The sequence below is a fragment of the Xyrauchen texanus genome, chromosome 46 (genome assembly GCF_025860055.1).
Source record: "Xyrauchen texanus isolate HMW12.3.18 chromosome 46, RBS_HiC_50CHRs, whole genome shotgun sequence".
Classification (NCBI taxonomy): domain Eukaryota; kingdom Metazoa; phylum Chordata; class Actinopteri; order Cypriniformes; family Catostomidae; genus Xyrauchen; species Xyrauchen texanus.
In genome coordinates, this window is record NC_068321.1 from 2,990,084 (window position 1) to 3,010,946 (window position 20,863).

Consider the following 20,863-nt stretch of genomic DNA (forward strand, 5'->3'; position numbering starts at 1 on the left):
TTTATGACATGCATAATTATATGCTAATATTTCAGGAGCTCAGCTTTTCAGGACAGTTGTGTATTCTGACATATTAAACATATGAATCTTTAATAAGTTTGATACGTGTTTAAACAATTGTAGTTGGTACCTTTTCAAAATATTTGAATATTTGGTTAATGTTTGGTCTGTTACAATTAACTCTGAGCTACAATACATATATTTTTAGACAAAGGTTGGATCTTTGACAGAAAACACGTTCTCTTAAAAGATTGTCTGTACATAAATATATTTTGGAAATAATTTTGTTTTTATTGATCAGAGGACTTCCAGGCAGATCTGGCCAACATCACGTGTGAGATCGCCATTAAACAGAAGTTAATCGATGAACTGGAGAACAGCCAGAGACGCCTGCACACGCTCAAACAACAGTATGAACAGAAACTCATGATGCTGCAGTGTAAGATCAGAGACACACAGCTGGAGAGAGACCAAGTGCTGCAGAATATGGGTATGAGATTCTCTACTCCACATCATACAATATAGAAAATGACTAGTGATGTCCCAACAGCGATACTGGTGTCCGAATCAGCTCTGTTGCTGCGCTCTTGTAATACCAAAAACCTATACCATCTGACATACCAATGTCATTGTGTAAACATTCAGAACACAAATTAAAATCATGTTATGTCCTAGTGTGATTATTAAACTGCAAAGGATGTGATCTAATCAGAGAAGTGTAGAGTTTGCATGTGCTGCACACTTCAGAGTGAATAGATCTTGTTTTAAGAATGTTTAAATGTAAATCTGAAGCTGGCTGCTCACACCAAGCAGCTCTAAAACAGGGTTTCTCAACCGTTGGGTCACGGATCATTCCAAATGCAAAGCATGACCAATTAGGGGGCAGTGGTGGCTCAGTGGTTGAGGCTCAGGGTTACTGACCAGAAGGTCGGGGGTTCAAGCCCCAGCACCACCAAGATGCCACTGTTGGGCCCTTGAGCAAGGCCCTTAACTCCAGGTTGCTCCGGGGGGATTGTCCCTGTAATAACTGCACTGTAAGTCGCTTTGGATAAAGCGTCTGCCAAAATGCATAAATATATTAGAAGGATAGAACTCTGCATTTGCAATGTTTGGGGCAACAGTGACCTCTAATGTCAAATCGTGTTACTATCTCCAGGTTGATGTAAACGACCGTATGTAAGAGGCTGCATTTCTCTGATATTAATTACTAGCTGTTCAATAACAATAATCCATCAATGCTACGAAAGGTCATTTTATGTAGCGGTACATGCACTAGTTCCATGCGTTACCTGCAAATCTGAATGCAATCCAATCTCTAGACATCATCATTTCATAGCGGCAGTCCCAAGTAGGGTTGCCACTCGTCCCCTATTTAAAGATGAAATGATGCATCCCATTTTGAAACAATATTTATAACACGATTTGTCCAGTATTTAAGCTTGTCAGATGGTGTCACCGCAAAATCGTTCAAGATCATGAATTTAACCTTGATATAAGGGACCGTCTGAAAATTCCTAACATTGTGCTAAAACATGCTAAAACTGTGGAGGTTGTGGTAATGGACTGTAATAAAAGCTAATGAATTTCTGTTTATTTGTGTATGTGTGTGTGTGTGTGTGTGTGTGTGTGTGTGTGTGTTCAGGCTCCGTGGAGACGTGCTCGGAGGATAAAGCCAAGCGCATAAAGGCTGAATATGAAAAGAAACTGAGTGTGATGAATAAAGAGCTGCAGAAGCTGCAGGCAGCACAGAAAGAGCATGCTCGCTTACTGAAGAACCAATCACAGTATGAGAAGCAACTGAAGAAACTACAGCAGGACATGACTGAAATGAAGAAAACCAAAGTAAGTCCAAGCTGAATCATCATTACCAATGACACATTTGAGGATAAACAGCACCATCCAGTGGACACCAGACACATTACCCCTACTGCAGCACTGTCTTCAATCATGCTTCCATCAAAGTTACAAATTAAATTATCAATCCCATGTGTTTAAGAGAACAAAATCTTCACTTCTGGGGAAACTGTTGCAAAATAGATGTGGCTATTTTTTTAAATGTAATAATTGATTTGCAGTTGAGAGAATGCAGACTAAATGATTTTTGATGGCAGGATTTGGCATTTCAGAATAATCAGAGAAACATTTGCGATGCTATAAGACATTAATGATATTCTCTCAGCCACTTATGAATTCACATGGCTTGTTGAGGCAAAGTCAAATTACTTTTTTGATGCACATCTATAATCATTTAATCCTAAAAATTACATATATATACAAATAATATTTTTTTTAAGGTATAACCTACAGTCACATTTTTCATCTAAACCACACTATGAAGACTTGAAGACATTACAGACAGAAGTTAAATTTTCTATTATAGCATAATTTTCTGTAAAGCCACCAGGAGATGGCGCCAAATACATGACACAGAATCAATGATGACTCAAATGGCACAGAATGAAACTCATTCTGTGAAATCTCATTAATAAAATCATGTCTGCATGCTATGCAAACAAGTCATTGTTGTGTTTGCATGTGTAATTAGTTCTTAGGTAGCTACAATTAATATGTTTTGTTTGTTTGGAGAGGCTATAATTTATTATTTTGTATAATAATCTATATATAATATGCTATAACATTTGTTTGCTTTGTTGTATCAACACAATTTGTTTCTCAGATACAGTTGGCATGATTATGAACAAAACAAAAGCAGTTATTCAGAGCCACCTTATTTACACCCAGAGATATATATGGTCAAATCAGAAAAATCAGAAAAACTTTTAAAATTTAAAATTTAAAATTTTAAAAAACTTTAAAAATTTTGTGTGATTTTTAGCAGTTTCTTAGGCTGAGAGTCTCAGTATCATAATCTATATCAGTAACAAATTTGAAAAGTTTTCTTTACAATGATACCAAACACTTGATCCTCGTTTTTTGCAATGAATAATGTAATAAATTGCCAAAATTGAAGCATTTTCACAACTGAATTTAATATAGGCCTGTTCGATTTCAGATATTTTTTGAATATCTGATTCCGATTCCTGGTTTCGGAATTGATGGAAGGGGACAAAAAAAGGGAGTTGAAGTTAAATCTCTTAATATACAGCATAATATACACATTCTTGTCATGACCTTGCAGAGATAACAGAGAGTCTCAAGACCCAAGCACAGAGTAAAAATACATAAACTCCCACAAAGGGGGGGGACTATAAACACAATCTACCCTGAAGGGGACAAACAAATAGTATATAATCCAGGCTGGGGCAGAGGAAACTGAAGACAGGTCAGACCGGACCAACACACATGACTAACTGGAACAAACACAAGATGATTTGGCACTGGACAGCACACACGAGGAGACTAAAAGGGAGAAAAATCAACAGGTTAACAAGACAGGGCAGGTGTGACTAATAAACTAATAATGGGCAAACAAGGAGGCAGGGTATGATGTAAGACAGAGAGAAACATGGCAATACAGAAACAAAACACCCGAATGGCATGAGCGCACATCGCCAAGACAATAAGTCAATATGCACTCATGCCAACCGACAGACAAGACGAGAGAATGCGTAACAACGGCAAACAAAGCAATGTCACACATTCTCACACTAAACCAAACCTGAGCGTATATCACGAGACAAACAGCACGCGATGCATGCAACAGGCGACAAAAACAAGATGAGACACCTGTGCGAGAGTTCGGCCACACACAAACCCAACACCTCAGACCGAAGTGACCGAACCTCAGCACAGCATGAAGGCAGCTCACGACGCAATGGGAGCGCAACGCGTGTCCGTGATCACGAGAGACAGACACAGAACATGGAGCATGAGTGTCCGGATCCCAACACAGACCAAAACCAAACCAGACAGGAAGTCAGGATCCAGACACCATGCTCCGGACATGAAACAAGACAGACGGAAGAGTGCACGACAAGGAATTCAACCGAAAATGTGTGCACACACAAAGACAATGAAACACAAGACAAGCATAGGAGGATGATGGCATGGTCCTGTCAGACAAGGCCGTGACAGTACTTTGCACTATATATGATAGCATGAACGGCTTGCCACAAATTAGCATTTTACTTGATTATTTGAGTAATCCATAGTGAACTAATGGCAGACAATATCAGTCTGGAAAGCAACTGTCTGATGTGTTGAAGAGCTTCATACAGATTAACAAACAGAGCGAAATCATGGCTGACTGAATACAAAATCAGTTTGGAAATGATGTTTGTTTAGCTGAAGTCATCATTCTTTTGTCATTTAAATAAGTGCTGTTGAGGCTTCTGGAATGTGTAGCTGTTTTCTATATCACACCCATGAGCACGGACGATTCCCCCGAGCAGAAATGATTCCAAGCTTTGGAGTCGATTCTCAATTCCTAACGATTCAAATCTTTTTAGGATCGATTCCCAGCCCCAAATTCATACTTTTGAACCCCACTGTCAACTCTTGCCCCGTTTAATTATCATACAGTTCTTAAGAAACACATTATAGAATTGAACTAGTTTGGAGAGTTGAGTGTTGCTATGGTGACTGTTGTCAGGTGCGTCTGATGAAGCAGATGAAGGAGCAGCAGGAGAAGAGCAGGATGGCAGAATCACGCAGAAACCGCGAGATCGCCACACTGAAGAAAGACCAGCGCAAACAAGAGGTGCATTATGGGAAAACAACACTCATACTGCTGTATGAATGGGTAATATGTGAATATGTCCCGTGACGTTTGAGGTTTTGTTTTGTACAGCATCAGCTGAAACTTCTAGAAGCTCAGAAGAGACAACAGGAACTCATTCTGCGCAGAAAAACTGAGGAGGTGAAATATTCACTTTGATGTTTTATATTGAATGCAATAACACTCAGACATTTGTAAGTATGACTTTCTGAGCCCGCTGTGTTTTAAGGATTTAATTATGTCTGTAACAAGCAACTATTTGGTTATCAATTAATCTATTGATTATTTCTCTGATTATTCAGATTAAAAGCCAAACTATCTTTTCTTTTTACTTTTTTCTGTGGTAAGGTGATTATTGTTGTCTCTGTCAGGTGAGTGCTCTGAGGAGGCAGGTGCGACCCATATCAGGAAAGGTCACACGAAAGGTAAATCTGCTAGATTCAAGTCAGGATGTCTCTCACAGACCATCCGCAGGTCGAACATACTCCAGTTCAGGAACACCTAATGGAACCAGGTACAGTATGCAGGCCTCCTGCGTGTTAGGACGTATAAATGACTACATTCTGTATGTGACGGGCATGTCTTTGCTGTAGATTATACCACCGCAGGCCGGTTGGCATTTACTCCTCCCGTGTGGCTCGTGGTAAATGGCAGAGCTTGGAACGGCGTATATCTGATATTATAATGCAGCGCATGACCATTTCAAACATGGAGACAGACATGAATCGCCTTCTAAAGGTAAAAATGAACCTGTTATTGTGAAAACAGCTACCTTACAATTTCAAATCTGTCTCAGTGTACCACAGTCATGGAAAACCTGGAATTATCAGGGAATAGCATTCCATGGAAATGATGAAATCTTTAAAAACAAATGAATTGACCCATTTAACGTCTCGTCATTTGAAATTGTGTCCGCAGCAACGTGAAGAGTTGACACGGAGACGGGACAAGATCATCAGAAAGAGAGAGAGACTGCTCGCGGACGAGCCAGAGGACGAGAAGGCCGTTCAGACACTGAATGAAGAGCTGGAGTCACTACTGGCAAACATTGACTACATCAATGACAGCATCACTGACTGCCAGGCCAACATCATGCAGATGGAGGAAGCCAAGGTCAAGCCATTCTGAATACACTGATATAATGTTACAAACTTTAATGAAATTACTTTGAATCAAATGACTGAAATGACTAAAATCTTAAACAGTTCTCTAAAATTACTTTTATAGTGTGAAGCGTGTTTTTTCTACACCACAGAATGGGATTGAAAGAGTAACATTTTTTTCAAACAAACTTCTGAATAAATAGATCAAACAGATAGTCCCGCCCACAACTCAAGCCATCGGTTGAGTCAATGTTGTTGTGTCTGTTGCATTTTATGTTTTTTTTAGAAAATGTACCTATGAATGGCTTACTTATAGTTGTTCTGCATATTGAGCTGGGATAGGAGAAAGTATTTTAAAAATAAAATACTGAAAAAATAACACACTTTAGCTTTTAAAATCTGAATCAAATTATAAAATAACTCTAATCAAATCACTGAATTGACTCTTACAACTCTGAATAAAATAACTGAAATGTTCTTTATCAATAAAATGAAATGACTAAAATTCTGATTAAATTATCTGAAATTACTCGTAGAACTATGAATCAATTCATTTAAGTGACTCTGAATCAATTCACTGAAATTACTCTTAAAAACTCTGAATCCAATGACAGAAATGGCTGTACATCAAATCACTGAAATTACTCTTAAAACTGAATAAAAAAAAACTGAAATAAATGTTACAATTCTGAATAAAATAACTGAAGAGACTCTAAATCAATTCACTGAAGTGATTGAATCAATTCACTGAAATTAATCTTAAAAACTCTGAGTCAGTTACATAAAATTACTTGTAGAACTATGAATCAATTCACTGAAGTGACTGAATCAATTCACTGAAGAGACTCTAAATAAATTCACTGAAGTGACTGAATCAATTCACTGAAGAGACTCTAAATCAATTCACTGAAGTGACTGATCAATTCACTGAAATGACTCTAAATCAATTCACTGAAGAGACTCTAAATCAATTCACTGAAGAGACTCTAAATCAATTCACTGAAGTGACTGAATCAATTCACTGAAATGACTCTGAATCAATTCACTGAAGTGACTGAATCAATTCACTGTAGAGACTCTAAATCAATTCACTGAAGTGACTGAATCAATTCACTGAAATGACTGAATCAATTCACTGAAGTGACTCTGAATCAATTCACTGAAATGAATCTTAAAAACTGAATCAAATGACTGAAATGACTCTGAATCAGTTCACTGATATGACTGAATCAATACAGTATACTGAAATTACTCAAAACTCTGAATCAGTTATATGAAATTACTTGTAGAACTATGAATCATATCACTGAAATTACTCAAAAACTTCAAGTCACTGATACTGAATTTGACCACTGGAATGAATCTTCAAACTTTGCATCAATTATCTGAAATTACTCTTAAAACTCTTAATAAAATAACTTGAAATGACTCTAAAATTCTGAATCAATTATCTGAAATTACTCGTAGAACTATGAATCAATTCACTGAAGTAACTCTGAATCAATTCACTGAAAGTACTCTAAAATCTCTGAATAAAATATCTGAAAAAACTCTTACAAACTCTGAACAATTTACTGAAATGTCTGAAAACTGAATAAATTCTCTGAAGCGATTCTAAAAACTCTCAGTTCACTGAAATGACTATAAGAACTCTAAATCAATATACTAAAACGACTTTTACGAACTATGAATCAAATGACTTTTCTGTGCAGGAGGAGGGTGACGCTGTGGATGTCTCAGCTGTAATTGGCTCCTGCACTCTTGCTGAAGCTCGATTCCTTCTAGATCATTTCATGTCCATGGCCATCAACAAGGTGTCAGATCACAGAACAGTTTTACTTTCATTTAAAATGTGTCTTCTGCTGAACTGGCTAGAATGGGCTAGAATAAGAAAGTTGACTTGTTTTTACAACATTTGCACATATTTGGACTTGTGTTCAGGGTCTTCAGGCAGCGCAGAAGGAATCTCAGATAAAGGTGATGGAGGGCCGTCTCAAACAAACTGAAATCAACAGTGCAACTCAAAACCAGCTGCTCTTCCACATGCTCAAAGAGAAGGCTGAGTTTAACCCAGAGCTGGACGCTTTGTTGGGGAGCGCTCTGCAAGGTAAGGGCTATGCTTATTGGTCCCTTGACTTTACTCCTAGACTCTAAGCTTGTTTCCCATGAGTTTGCTCATAGTGAAATGTTTTAACATTTTAGTAACCTGGAAGATTTTTTTCTGCAAATGCTTCAAAGCTCTCTGCTCTAAAGGGGCCAGATACAGCAAAGAATTGTAGAGTAAGTCCTGCCATGTCTGTTGATTCCCGGTGGATTGATTGCTGTAGTTGCTGGACTAAAATTTTGGTAGGAGTTGCAGACAATCGCAGAGCCAGACTTTGACAATCAACATAATGTCTGATACACCTTGTAGTTTATTTTGGCCAAGAACATATTGACATTCATTATTGGTATATCAATGAATACCCCTCAGGTTCTTCAGTGTTTACATTTCCTGAAGTGAGCCTCTCAGCCTTTCTTGCCTCTCAAAATAGAACTTTTGACTTTTGGTTTTGATATGGTGGATGTATTTTTGATTTCTATGTTGCCTTTTTTTTGTTCCCCCTGGCTGGTTTGAAACAGAACTAGGTAACATGCCCTTGGGTGAGTACCAGTAGTACCGTACACTCTGTATGTAATGAGTGCATGGATCTACCTACTCAGACTAACCACAGGCTAGCGGTCCATCCGCAGGTGCATGAGGCTTCTGTACTTTCCTCCTCTACCAGTCCTTACCACATTAAATCCACCAGTTCCCAACCAACTAGCACAATGCTTCACTTAGATCACAATATCTCAGCAGGAAATTGTGCGATGACATGTAGGACGTGTTTTGGTGCAGTATACTAATATTTTTCTCTCCATTTTGAATGATGTATCATTTGTGTTCCCTCATTCCTCTGCTCCACCACTTTTTTTTGTGCTAACTTTGATGATCTGATCACAGCCAACATCAGAAACAGTCTGGATCAGTGTTTCACAGCAACTAAAGAAACTAGCATGTAGCTCTGTGCTTATTTAGTATTACTACCACACTCTCAGAGAAGTCTGAACATTTAAACATGGCAGATAACAGTGTCAGGGTCATTCTGCTTAAGTCCTTTCAAGACCCCATGTAATCAAAATTTTAGTTATTGTAGTTAGCTTTAAGGTGATCTATATGCTAGTGTAAACCAGAAAGTTGACAACATAAACTGTACACATATAGGCTACAAATATATTGATGACATCATTTTGTCCGTAGGGATGTATATACATTGTTGTCCAAAACATATAGAGTAAGAATAAATTATAAATGCCACCAGTCAGCATTTAGCAATAGCAAGTAGCAAATAATGGTTTTACCAGGCTATTATGTAAAAGAAAGGACAAAGACAAGCCACTTCTTTTTTATGTTTCAATGTTTTTAATAGAACTCTATGTTTTAATAGGAAATACTTCAGCACTGTGAAGAAAATTGCATTCGACAAACCATTCCATGGGGTCTTAAAAGATATTTTTTGCAGGTATAAATTACAGGCCTGTTCGTGGTTTTGTGAATACCCAGCCTCTCGTCTTTTTCTTTCCCTCATTTAGAAAATGGTGACGACAGTAGTAGCGATGAGTCGACCCAGAGTCCTGCAGTGGAGGGACAGTAAGTTAATATCTACTAATGAAGAATATGTTTCATTTTCTTTGCTTAAATGAATGAGCAAACATCTGTCAATGTCTGTTACCATAATGCAGCATTCTGACATCAGACCTCTTGAAGCTATGTGGAGAGACTAAATCTAGGACTAAGGTACAGTCTTAATTACCTTCATTAACTGTTCTTCAAATGTAATTTGCCAATGTGATGTAGCTCAAAACCCATATGACTTTCTTCCTTGAAATGCAAAAGAGAGAGTTAAAATATCTTAACGAGTTTTTTTTTTGTCTTATAATCAAAGTAAATGGTGACTCCTGGCCAAAAAGGAAGAACAAAAAGTAAAACCACAGTAAAAGTAGTTGTAGAGCGGAGGAGGGCGGGGCCGGGCTGGAACAACATACGCCCGGTCCCGAATCAGCCTGATGGAGGCGCGCGAGGGATAAAGGTGGCCGGTGACGACGGTTCTAGAGAGAAAGAGAGAATTACAGGCAGCTGCTCTGTGTGTTTATGTTTGTCTGTTTTTGGTTCAGTTTTTCATTAAACTATTATTTATATTGCCAAGCCGGTTCTCGCCTCCTCCTTTCCATTGAACCCCTTTACATTGGTGCCGAAACCCGGGAAGGAGTAGGGATGCCCGTCGCGGAGTCCTCGACACTGCCGTCCACCCAGGTGAGTGCCGCTGCCATCCGCCGGGGGACTGAGTAGCCCGACCGCCCGGATGCGGAGAACAACTGCTGTTCGCAAGGTGAGTGGTGACTGGACTCCCCGACAACCTGGAGCGAAGAAGCTGCTGCCAGGGACGGAAGATTGCCCTGCTGTCCCCCAGAAACGCGGAGGGATCGAGAGGACCGTCGTTTGCGACCGACCGTCTGGAGCGGTAGGGCTGCTGCCAGGGGCGGGGGAGAGTCCTAACGGGTTGCCGAGAACGCAGAGGGGTGTTCTGTCCGCTGGGGGTCAGTCTGACTCCGGTCTGCCCGGGGAGGAGCGGCTGCCGTCTGCCTGAGAGGGTGGAGGAGTGATCGGGGGCCACGTGACGGCGCATCAGAGAACCGGTCAGTGAGGTTTTTTTCCTCTCTCTCTCCTCTCTCTCTCGATCTGTCGCTCCGTGTTGGCCTTTATCCCTCGCCTATTTTATTTTGTTATTGTTTTTACCTTCCTGCCTCCTCACAGGTCGAGCAAGGTGGGGATGACCCGCCAGCAGACGGGGCACAAGAACAAAATTCAACTAAAAAAGTTTTCAATCATTTTCAGAATCATTTTCAAATCGTTGATTAGCTTAAATGTAATGACTATGGGACAGGTTGAACATTGGTTCTTGTTTGTTTCTTGACCAAAAATCATGACGTCAAACCTTTGCCATAGTCAGGTTTTGAGCCTCCTTGTAAGTAAATAATGACCGAATTAATTTTTTTTGTTGCAAAAAATGTATTTATATATGTGGCCTGGTAGCCAAAAGATGAATTTGAACCATGCAAAGTGGTTATCCTTTGATCTTTGGGACCTTGAACAAGCACTTAACCTCTGGTTGTTCCAAGGGGATTGTACTTGAAAATGAACATACTGTAAGTTACTTTGGGGTAAGGCCGCCCACGTAGTTTATGCTGTGTCAAAGATCAGTGTTAACCCATTTATTTCAATGGGTATGGTGCATCACAAGACTGTTGAGCAAGGGTATAAGTAAGCTCTGTTAGTACAACTAAAAGGTTGAGAAAATTGTAACTGGTGCTGTAATGCACTCTGACATAGGTATCCATGTGAGGCAGGTCCAGTTGTGCAGAAGTTCAGTAATCCAATTCGCCATATTCCTGCTTGATTTAAAACTGACCTGGCTCTTTCAAAACCATTATTATGCATTTTACCCATTCATATACCTCAAAAGTTCTGTCTAAGCTTTATCTACAGCGTAAACTCCCTGAAAGCCTTTGGTGAGTGGCTGCTTACTCATACTTTGCCACGTCCTGATTGAACCTGTGTCCAATTGTTTTCGCGATTATTGCTCAGGCTCGGAGAAGGACCACCACTCAGATGGAGTTACTCTATTTGAACAACTGTGACTCTGGTCCGGATACACCCACAAAAGATTTCTCCATCCCTCTACACACAATGGCTGAGACATCTGAGGGAGTTATAGACATGGAATCTGCTGGAAATACTATTAGAGACCGGGACTACATGCTCCCTCCTGTTGGCTTGTCCTCTAGAATGGGCAGCATGTAAGTTTAGGCGATTACTCTTATGTTTCTCACTTTCTTAGTAGCTAAAATATTGCTTACTAACTACACCTCACATAATGCATGAACTAACTTCTGTTGCTTTATGTTTGCTATGTAATGTCCCTTTTTCAGCTATTGTAAATTGCCATAAAGTTTAAGAACAGTTTTGATGTAATCTTTTCTCTGTAGAGTTGCGAAGACTGATGGTATATTAAATCTTCTGTCTGGTCACTTCAGGTTTAATTAGCAGTTTAGACAACATCAATGGAAAACAGCTGATTTGGTCTCTAATATATTTAATTTTATTATACTTAGTTTACTGTTCTACATATTCTTATTGGCTAACAATATTAAACAACAAACAATGCTTGTGAATATAGGATAACCATAATTATAAACAGTTAGAAACTGAAAAATGTGCAGTATTTATGATAATAGCATTTTTTATTTTTTTTAACCCCTTAATCACTTTAAACATCTTTCATTCACAAAACTGAAATTCTATAAATGATCACAATTAAATTCATTTCCATGGTTGGATTTTTCATTTTTGCCACTGGTTCGCCATAACTTTTTGCCAATAGTGGTAGATATTTTCCAAAGCTTGGAAAAGTAACTGTTTACCAATTATGGCAGATACTTGCCAAAGTTTCACCATAGGACTGTTTGCCAAAAGTGGCAGAAATTTGTCAAATGTTCACCATATAACTGTTTTCCAGTAGTTGCAAAGGTTGGACAAAGGACTGTTTGCTAGGAGTGGCAGATATTTGGTAAAGGTTGTACAACAAGATATTTTCCAGTATTGACAGATATTTGACATCGTTTAAGCATAGATCTGTTTGCCAGTAGTGGCAGATATTTACCAAAGATTTTCTATATAACTGTTTTCCATTAGTAGCAGATACTTATGAAGGGTTGGAAAATAACTGTTTGCCAGTAGTGGCAAATATTTGTGAAAGGTTGGATAAAATGCTGTTTTCTAGTAGTGGCCGATATCTGTCAAAGGTTTATCATAGAATTGTTTGCCAGTAGAGGAAGATATTTGCCAAAGATTCCCCACTGAACTATTTGCCAATAGTGGCAAGTATTGCCAAAAGAACTGTTAGCCAATAATGCTACCAAAAGTTTGGGCAAAGAACGTTTGGCCAATTGTGCAGATATCTGGCAAACTGGCAGCAACTATTGCAGCCAAAGGTTGTTGCAAGTTCACCACTATTGTTAAAGGGCTGCAAACTTGCCACAAATTAACTGCAGGTTTGCCACAAGCCTTCTTTGCCTTCTTTGAATGCCTTGGTTACCTCTGAACTTGAGAAAAGGCCAATGAGAAATTGGCAGACAGAATTTGCATGTCCCTCCTCCGGACATGCGGGTATAAATTGAGGAAATCATGTGTCTGTCCATTCAGGTTTTTCACTGAGGAGCCGAGAATAAGGTTCGGCCATAACAGTGGCTCGGTTCAGCGTCGTGGCCGGGGGGACACAAAGTCTCGTTTCCTCCATCAGGGAACGGAGGTTACAACATTAACCTAGACGCTCCCTATTTGTTGCTCACTCTGACGTTGTGTCGAATGAAGCGACACTAGTGGTCACTGTTCAATCACGCCATGCGCTGAACCTTGTACCGCGCTGCTGATGCAGGTGCGGGCAAGTAGTTGCGTGCCAAGGTGACAGGCTGCACGTACCATTCCCAACACCCCATAGAAATCGTCATAAATTTTTTAGGGAATTAGGCCTGCGGAGCCCTACCACAGTACAGAGTACTTGAAACTCGTAGTGGGTCTGGCCGCAAATTCCTCCACTGAATTCGCAGGCCAGAAGGCTAGGGAGGAAGCACATCCTGAAAGCTAGAGCTTAGTGCCTAACCTGGGAGAGAGAGCGCACTGGATCACTTAGGTGAAGGATCTCGCAAAGGTATGGGGTGTTGCCCAGCCTGCTGCTCTGTAGATGTCTGCTAGAGAGGTGCCGTTGGCCAGTACCCACGAGGATGCCACATTTCTTGTCAAGTGTGCTCGAACCTGCAAGGGGGTCGGGCACAGCCTGGGTCTGTTAGGCCAGGGAGATAGCGTCAACGACCCAGTGAGCTAACCTCTGTTTGGAGACTGCATTCCCTTTCCGCCGTCCGCCAAATGGACAAAGAGCTGCTCAGAACATCTAAAACTCTGCGTTCGGTCCAAATAGATATGCAAAGCACGTATCGGACACAGCAATGAAAAGGCTGGGTCTGCCTCCTCCAGGGGCAGCGCTTGCAGGTTCACGACCTGGTCCCTGTAGGAACCTTGGGCACATAGTCCGGTCGCGGTCTTAGGATGACGTAAGTATCTGCCGGACCGAATTCCAGGCAAGTGTCGCTGACAGAGAACGCTTGCAGGTCCCCAATCCTCGTGATGGAATCTAGCGCTATCAGGAGGGCCATCTTCAAGGAGAGGGCCTTGAGCTCAACTGAGTCAAGCGACTCGAAGGGGGGTCTCTGAAGGACCGAGAGGACTACTGAGATATCCCAGGAGGGGAATAGGCTTGGCCGAGGAGGATTCAGCCTCCGGGCGCCTTGCTTACTCAAGGACTTTCCATCCACTACGTCGCTGTGGACCACGATAGATTCTACATACACCTTCAAGGTAGAGGGGGACAGCCTCCCCTCCAACCTCTCTAGCAGGGATGAAAACATTGACTGAACTGCGCATCCCTGTGGCTCTTCAGACCGGGAAGAACACCAATTTGTGAACAAGCGCCACTTTATTGCGTAAAGCTGCCTGGTAGAGGGAGCTCTGGCTTGGTTGATCATGACTATGACACATGGTAGGTCACTCAGATCTTCCACGTCCCATCCAGGGGCCAGACATGGAGGTTCCAGAGGTCTGGGCATGGATGCCAGAGGGTGCCCTGTCCCTGGGAAAGCAGGTCCTTCCTGTGGGGAATTTGCCAGGGAGGTGCTGTCGCGATGAGCGTGAGATCCGAGAACCAAGTCCGAGTGGGCCAGTAAGGAGCCACTAAGGTTCTCCCTGACCTTGCACAGCACCAGTGCAAGAAGGCTTACTGGGAGAAATGCGTACTTGCACAGCCCCCAGTGTCAGCTGTGTGCCAGCGCGTCTGTCCCGAGGGGGGCCCCCGTTAGGGAGTACCAGAGGGGGCAATGGGAATTGTCTTGGGAGGCAAAGAGATCTATCTGTGCCATACCGCACCGGTCCCAAATCAGCTGGGCCACCTGGGGTGGAGCCTCCACCCTCCACTGAGCGAGACCTGTCGCAACAGCGTGTCCGCTGTCGTGTTGAGGTTGCCTGGGATATGAGTGGTATGCTGACTCCAAAGGAGGAGATGGCGGGTGAGTTGTGACATATGACGAGAGCGCATGCCGCCTTGGCGATTTATGTATGCTACCGTCGTAGTGCTGTCTGAATTGATCAAGATGTGCTTGCCCCCGAATCAGTGGGAGAAACCCTCGCAGGGGAAGGAATACAGCCAGCAAATCTAGGCAGTTGATGTGCCAACGCAGCGAGGGCCCTCTTCAGGAGCCAGCGACTGCGTGCCTGTTGCACACGGCACCCCAGCCCAGTTGAGAGGCATCTGTGGTGACCACGACACATTTACATTTACATTTACGCATTTGGCAGACGCTTTTATCCAAAGCGACTTACAGTGCACTTATTACAGGGACAATCCCCCCGGAGCAACCTGGAGTTAAGTGCCTTGCTCAAGGACACAACAGTGGCATCTTGGTGGTGCTGGGGCTTGAACCCCTGACCTTCTGGTCAGTAACCCTGAGCCTCAACCACTGAGCCACCACTGCCCCCACACGACACGTCTGGACACCTGCTGTAGGGGGACTCCTGTCCGCAGAAAACAGAGGTCTGTCCAAGGGTTGAAAGTCTAATGGCAGGAAGAGGTGATTAATACATGGTACATGCCGTGGCACCATGCCCATCTCGGGAATCGAGCCTAAAGCCAGTGCTGAAGCGATCTCATATGCATCAACCCTAGCGGCACGACCGTGGCCGAGGATACCATATACCCCAGGAGCCTCTGGAATTGTTTTATAGGAACCGCTGTGCCGGGCTCAAAGATAGCGAGGCACCTTAGCACCAACTCTTGAGAATGAGCTAGAATGAGCCAGTCATCAAGATAATTGAGGATGCGGATGCCCACTTCCCGTAGCGGGGCAAGGGTTGTGTCTGCTGCGCGGGGGGCGGCTGAAGTGGCTTTCTCTCGGAGGAAAGAAAGCCACGACTGCAACGTTGCCATGGTTATGTTCTCGCACTGAGAACATGAACCATTCATAAAACGCTGCCTGCGGGTGATCGCAGCCCAGGCACACGAGGCAGCACTTATGACCATCAGAAGAGAGAAATTGACCGCATCCAGGAACTACACGGGGAGGGCATCTTTATAAAGACACATCCTGAAAAGGACGTTCAATGCCAGCCGTGTATTGTTCTTTTAGAGAAAATAACTCTTTCAGCAGTGCTGTCAAAGCACCCAGGGCAAAACTGCACTGCCATGCAGAGGAGAAAGCCGCTGGTATGCGCCATAGATCCAACAGCTTAAGCTCTGCAGAGGTGAGTGGAACAGTGAGTGATCTCAGCTCGCTGATCGCATAACCGCTCGGCTCTGAAGAAAAAGTCTGAATGGACAGACGTATGATTCCCTCCTTTTATACCCGTATGTCCGGGGGAGGGACAGGCATTTCTCATTGGCCTTTTCTTGAGTTCAGAGGTAACTGAGGCCTTCAAAGAAGTCCCCTAGTGTCGCTTCACTCAACACAACGTCAAAGTGAGCAGCAGACGGGGAACTATTTATTAATCCTGCTGCAACATTAACTTTTAATTAATCCCACATTTCCATTATTTAATTTTTTCAAAGAACAGGTAATGTTAGATTCTTTTTTTTGTCTGCTATGCATGCTGTCCATATTATGTTGGTGTCTTTTTTGTTTTTGTTCAGTTTTTTATTTTATGTTTCTGTCTTTCACATTGCAAATGGATCTTTAAAGTAGCAGCTCTGGCAACAGACTTCCAACAGTCAGGCAAAAGAGAGTGCCGGAACCATCCCCTCTGTCCCGCAGGAAGACTTATGAAAAGGGACAAGCCCTGGCTGACAAGGCCAAAGCCAAAGAGATCACACAGTAAGAGCTAGTGTCCCCAGAATTAATTATGCAACTTCTTAAAATTTTAGAAAAGGTTTTTGGCTTCTGCCTGTGTGTGTTGGTTTTTACAACAAACTACATTGGAAAAGACAGTGACAGTTTCTGGATATAGAACGTTTGGCAAAATAAGCTAAAAGTCAGCTTATTTGACTTTTGAAAATGCATGCTGTTCGTGCTTTACATAGGCTTCAATAATCACACTATTAGCCTCATTAAGAATATGAAGAATCAAACAAACTGATATTCGTTTTCATGTGCTATGGGGATATGTGGAATAATGCCTGCAGACCACCCCACCACACACCACTTCAAGGGTTCAGCCGTAGTCATTTTATTGCAGCCCATGTAAAATTTGGCCTCAGAATGTCAACCTGGCTTGGCTTTTTTAGTCATAGATTTTGCCCTGCAGAACCTGTCACATGGTTATTTGTAAACACAAGTCTAAAACAAATGGCTGTCCGTTCAAGATTAAATGTTGCTAAATGGCTTTACAGGGCTATGTGTTTTTCAAAATATGATTATATTAGCTTTTATATTAGCTATACTAGCTCAACATTACAAACTTTGTTGTGTCAGCCACTAAAGTCCTTAAAATCACTTGAATACACAGATGAGCCAAAACATTATGACCACTCACAGGTGAACCGAAAACAAATTTATTATCTCCTAACAAGGCCACATGTCAAGGTTTGGGTAGATTAGATTGTAAGTGAATAAATCAGTTCTCGTAGTCAACGTGTTGAATGCAGAGAAATGGGCAGGAGTAAAGACCTGAGCGACTTAAACAAGTGCCAAATTGTTTTGGCCAGATGACTGGGTCAGAGCATCTCTGAAATGGCAAGGTTTGTGGGGTGCTCCAGGTCAGCAGTGGTGAGTTCCTAGCAAAAGGTCCAAGGAGGGATAAAACCACAAACCGGCGACAGGATGTTAAGAGACCAAGTCGATGCGCGAGGGCATGAAGGCTATTCCGTCTGGTCCGAACAGACAGAAGGTCTACTGTGGCACAAATCCCCAACATTTTTAATGATGTGTGACGAGGAGGATGGCTTGGACCTTGGAGAAGTGGAAGAAGGTTGTCTGATCCGATGAGTCCCGTTTTATTTTATATCACGTGGACTGCTGTGTACATGTGTGCCGTTTACATGGGGAAGTTATGGCACCAGGATACACTGTGAGAAGGCAACAAACTGGCAGAGGGAGTATGATGCTCTGGGCAAACTCTGGGATGTTCTGCTGGGAAACCCTGGGTTCATGTGGATGTCAATTTGACACATGCCACCTACCTAAACATCATTGCAGACCAGGTACACCCCTACATAGCAATGTTATTCGCTGTTGGCAGTGGCCTCTTTCAGTAGGATAATGAGCCCTGCAACACTCCACACAATGTTTGGAAATTGAGGAACATGATGAAAAGTTGAAGGTGTTGCCCTGGCCTCCAAATTCCCCAGATCCCTCAATCCGATTGAGCATCTGTGGGATGTGCTGGACCAACAAGTCCAATCCTCCACCTGCAACTTACAGGGCTTAAAGGATCTGCTGATAATGTCTTGGTGCCAGATACCACAGGACACCTTCAGGGGTGTTGTAGAGTCCATGCCTCCGCAGGTCGGCGCTGTTTTGGTGGCACCCGGAGGACCAACAGCATATTATGCAGGTGGTCAAAATATTTGGCTCATCGGTGTATAATAATATACTTAATCCTTATCCTTACAATATTGTACTTATATTCACAAGCTTTCCATAAAAAACAACATGTAAACAGTGTGGTGACGGGAAGTTCTTGCCTTTCAAACGCTGACTACTCAGATTATTTGCATCTGAATGTGTTTTTGGTTTTTAGTTTGAGAGGACATTTCAGGCCTTTATTTTAGTTTTTTTTTATATTTGTGTGGTTGTTTTTGAATTTGTGAATTTGTTCATTTGTGTTTGTGTTAAGTGGTTTTAGTAGTTGTAGGAGGGACTTGGAATCAGTTCAAACAGCAGCAGTGATTCAGAGAGTCCACAGGAGAAGTATGCAGATAATACAGACAGATATACTGTAGGAAAATATCAGAAGGGAAAAGACATAGTTTACTTTGCCTTTTGAACTTTTGTAGTTTTTTTAGGAACATGTAAATGTATTTATTAATTTAAAACTTTAAATAGTAAATAAAAAAATATATAAACAAATAAAATTTGATAATTGTAAAATTTTACAATGATTTAGTAGCAAGGCATGCAGCAGTTTTGCATTTTCTTTACATGTTTTTTTATACATTTAACTGTATAATTGGCAACTTAAGTTTGTCACAGATTTTGTACAATGCCCCTAGCTCAATTTTCTTTTGTCTTTGGTAAATATTCATTTTTCTGGATTTCCATCACACATGTTTGTTTTGCTGCATGTGGATACTTTTCTGGACAGAGTCCATTGGCACGTGTGCCTGGTTTGTTTTCATCCATAAACTCCTTTTGGAAAAACAATATGTTAATCACTGCAATGTCATATGTGAACAGTGTGTGGATAGAAACTTGACAAGACACACACGATTTGATAGAGGAATCAGCTGATAGTTGCACATGTCTTTGGTGTGGTCAGAGGTGTGATCAACCCTGTTCCAGCTTGGAAAAGCAGTCGTGGCAGCTCTCTGCAGTGTGTTCATATAGCAGAGGGTCACAGTAAAGCTGTGCTGTGTGTCGACTCCACCGATGACCTCCTCTTCACCGGATCTAAAGGTCAGAACCAGCACTCATCTTTCAACATCTCTCAATTGAACAACTGTGGAATTTTTTTTGGGAAATGGTAAAGGTCCATCTGTACTTGCACTGGTACAATCCCTTTCTGTTAGTTTTTGTTTAGTTAGAGTCACTATTTGTATGGTTTTATTAGTGCTATCAGTCTAATAAAATTAACATTTTCATAGTTAATCACAGTTAATCACAGATTTTTAAGGTAGTTTTCCTGTCAAAATACATTTATTTGCTTTTTAGGAAAGAAAACAAAACAATATGGTACAACATAATGAATTATTAACATGTTCCAAACAAAGCCCTCCACAGTATAAAGATAGAAATGCACTAAAATAGCACAAATTCAAGTAAAATTAAACGTTTCCAAAAGTCTAATTGGGAATTTGGATAATTGAAAGAACTATCCCTTTGATAGGTTACATATTTATTGCTGTAAGAACTCTCATCCTTATCCTCCGCAATATTAATAAGCAGGCAGACTGTGGCTATCTACGTTGCTACAGCAATCTGAAGCTGCGTTTGGGATTTGCGTCAGAATGTCAATGCCAGTGTCAAGCACTGCTTTGAACTCCACATAAAAAAGTTCTGCCGAAAACATTTTGGTGATAGTTATGTGATGTGCTCCTTTGGTAATTAAATCGCACGTAATGGGGGCGGTAAAGTACTGATTTCTGTCTCAAGTCCCATTGATGCTTGTTTTGTACAAAATGTAGTGTTAAGAGGTCCTTTTCCATCAATTGATCATTGACACGGATCTCTGTTGTGGTGTGTGCATCAGTGTAATGACTCCAGACGGACACATCGACACATCACAAAGGTTCCGACCTGGTCCGATCAGTGTTAATTCTTTATTAACTCTCTGGGGTCTGAGGGTGTTTTGAGCCCTGGAGAAGTTGTGACATGCCTTGACATTTGTGTTTTTTTCAGTTTATTAAAAACGTATTAATGGCTAAAGTCTGATAACACTGTATTCAGCACAAACTGGGCTACAATAATATGTGAACAACATGTGTGTACATGAAAATAGTGTATGTGTGGTTTTTGAAAAAAAAAGTAATTGAAATGAAATGTAATAAAGCCATATAACACATACTAAACATTTGTCCAAAAGACTTTTGAGAACTGTATCTTGTAGCCTAGAGTTTTTGCTACAAAATGATGTGAAAACCATCCTGATGACTCATTCATACAAAACAATATAGTAATGTAACTTTTGTAAGACACTTTTAGTGTTAGAAGCCTGAGGAGACAAAAGACCCCTCCCCTGGGCCTATCAATGAGGAATGTGACAGAAAGAGAATGAATGTGAGGAGACTTAATGATCAAAATCAGG

The 20,863-nt window shown here is 41.4% G+C and overlaps 1 protein-coding gene across 6 annotated transcripts in view; it reads left to right on the top strand.

Moving 5' to 3' along the window:
• Window positions 1–20,863, top strand: part of LOC127638125 (kinesin-like protein KIF21A) — a 75,849-nt gene that overhangs the window by 42,396 nt on the left and 12,590 nt on the right. For 3 of the 6 annotated variants that reach the window (XM_052119483.1, XM_052119482.1, XM_052119487.1), the window contains 15 exons: window positions 302–490; window positions 1,643–1,842; window positions 4,553–4,660; window positions 4,751–4,819; window positions 5,050–5,192; window positions 5,272–5,416; window positions 5,597–5,791; window positions 7,494–7,595; window positions 7,723–7,888; window positions 8,404–8,424; window positions 9,397–9,454; window positions 9,547–9,601; window positions 11,450–11,661; window positions 16,645–16,776; window positions 19,379–19,515. In XM_052119483.1, the coding sequence (XP_051975443.1) occupies window positions 302–490; window positions 1,643–1,842; window positions 4,553–4,660; window positions 4,751–4,819; window positions 5,050–5,192; window positions 5,272–5,416; window positions 5,597–5,791; window positions 7,494–7,595; window positions 7,723–7,888; window positions 8,404–8,424; window positions 9,397–9,454; window positions 9,547–9,601; window positions 11,450–11,661; window positions 16,645–16,776; window positions 19,379–19,515 (1,932 nt within the window). The remainder of the gene's footprint in view (window positions 1–301; window positions 491–1,642; window positions 1,843–4,552; window positions 4,661–4,750; window positions 4,820–5,049; window positions 5,193–5,271; window positions 5,417–5,596; window positions 5,792–7,493; window positions 7,596–7,722; window positions 7,889–8,403; window positions 8,425–9,396; window positions 9,455–9,546; window positions 9,602–11,449; window positions 11,662–16,644; window positions 16,777–19,378; window positions 19,516–20,863) is intronic. The other 3 variants (XM_052119484.1, XM_052119488.1, XM_052119485.1) reach the window with 3 other exon arrangements.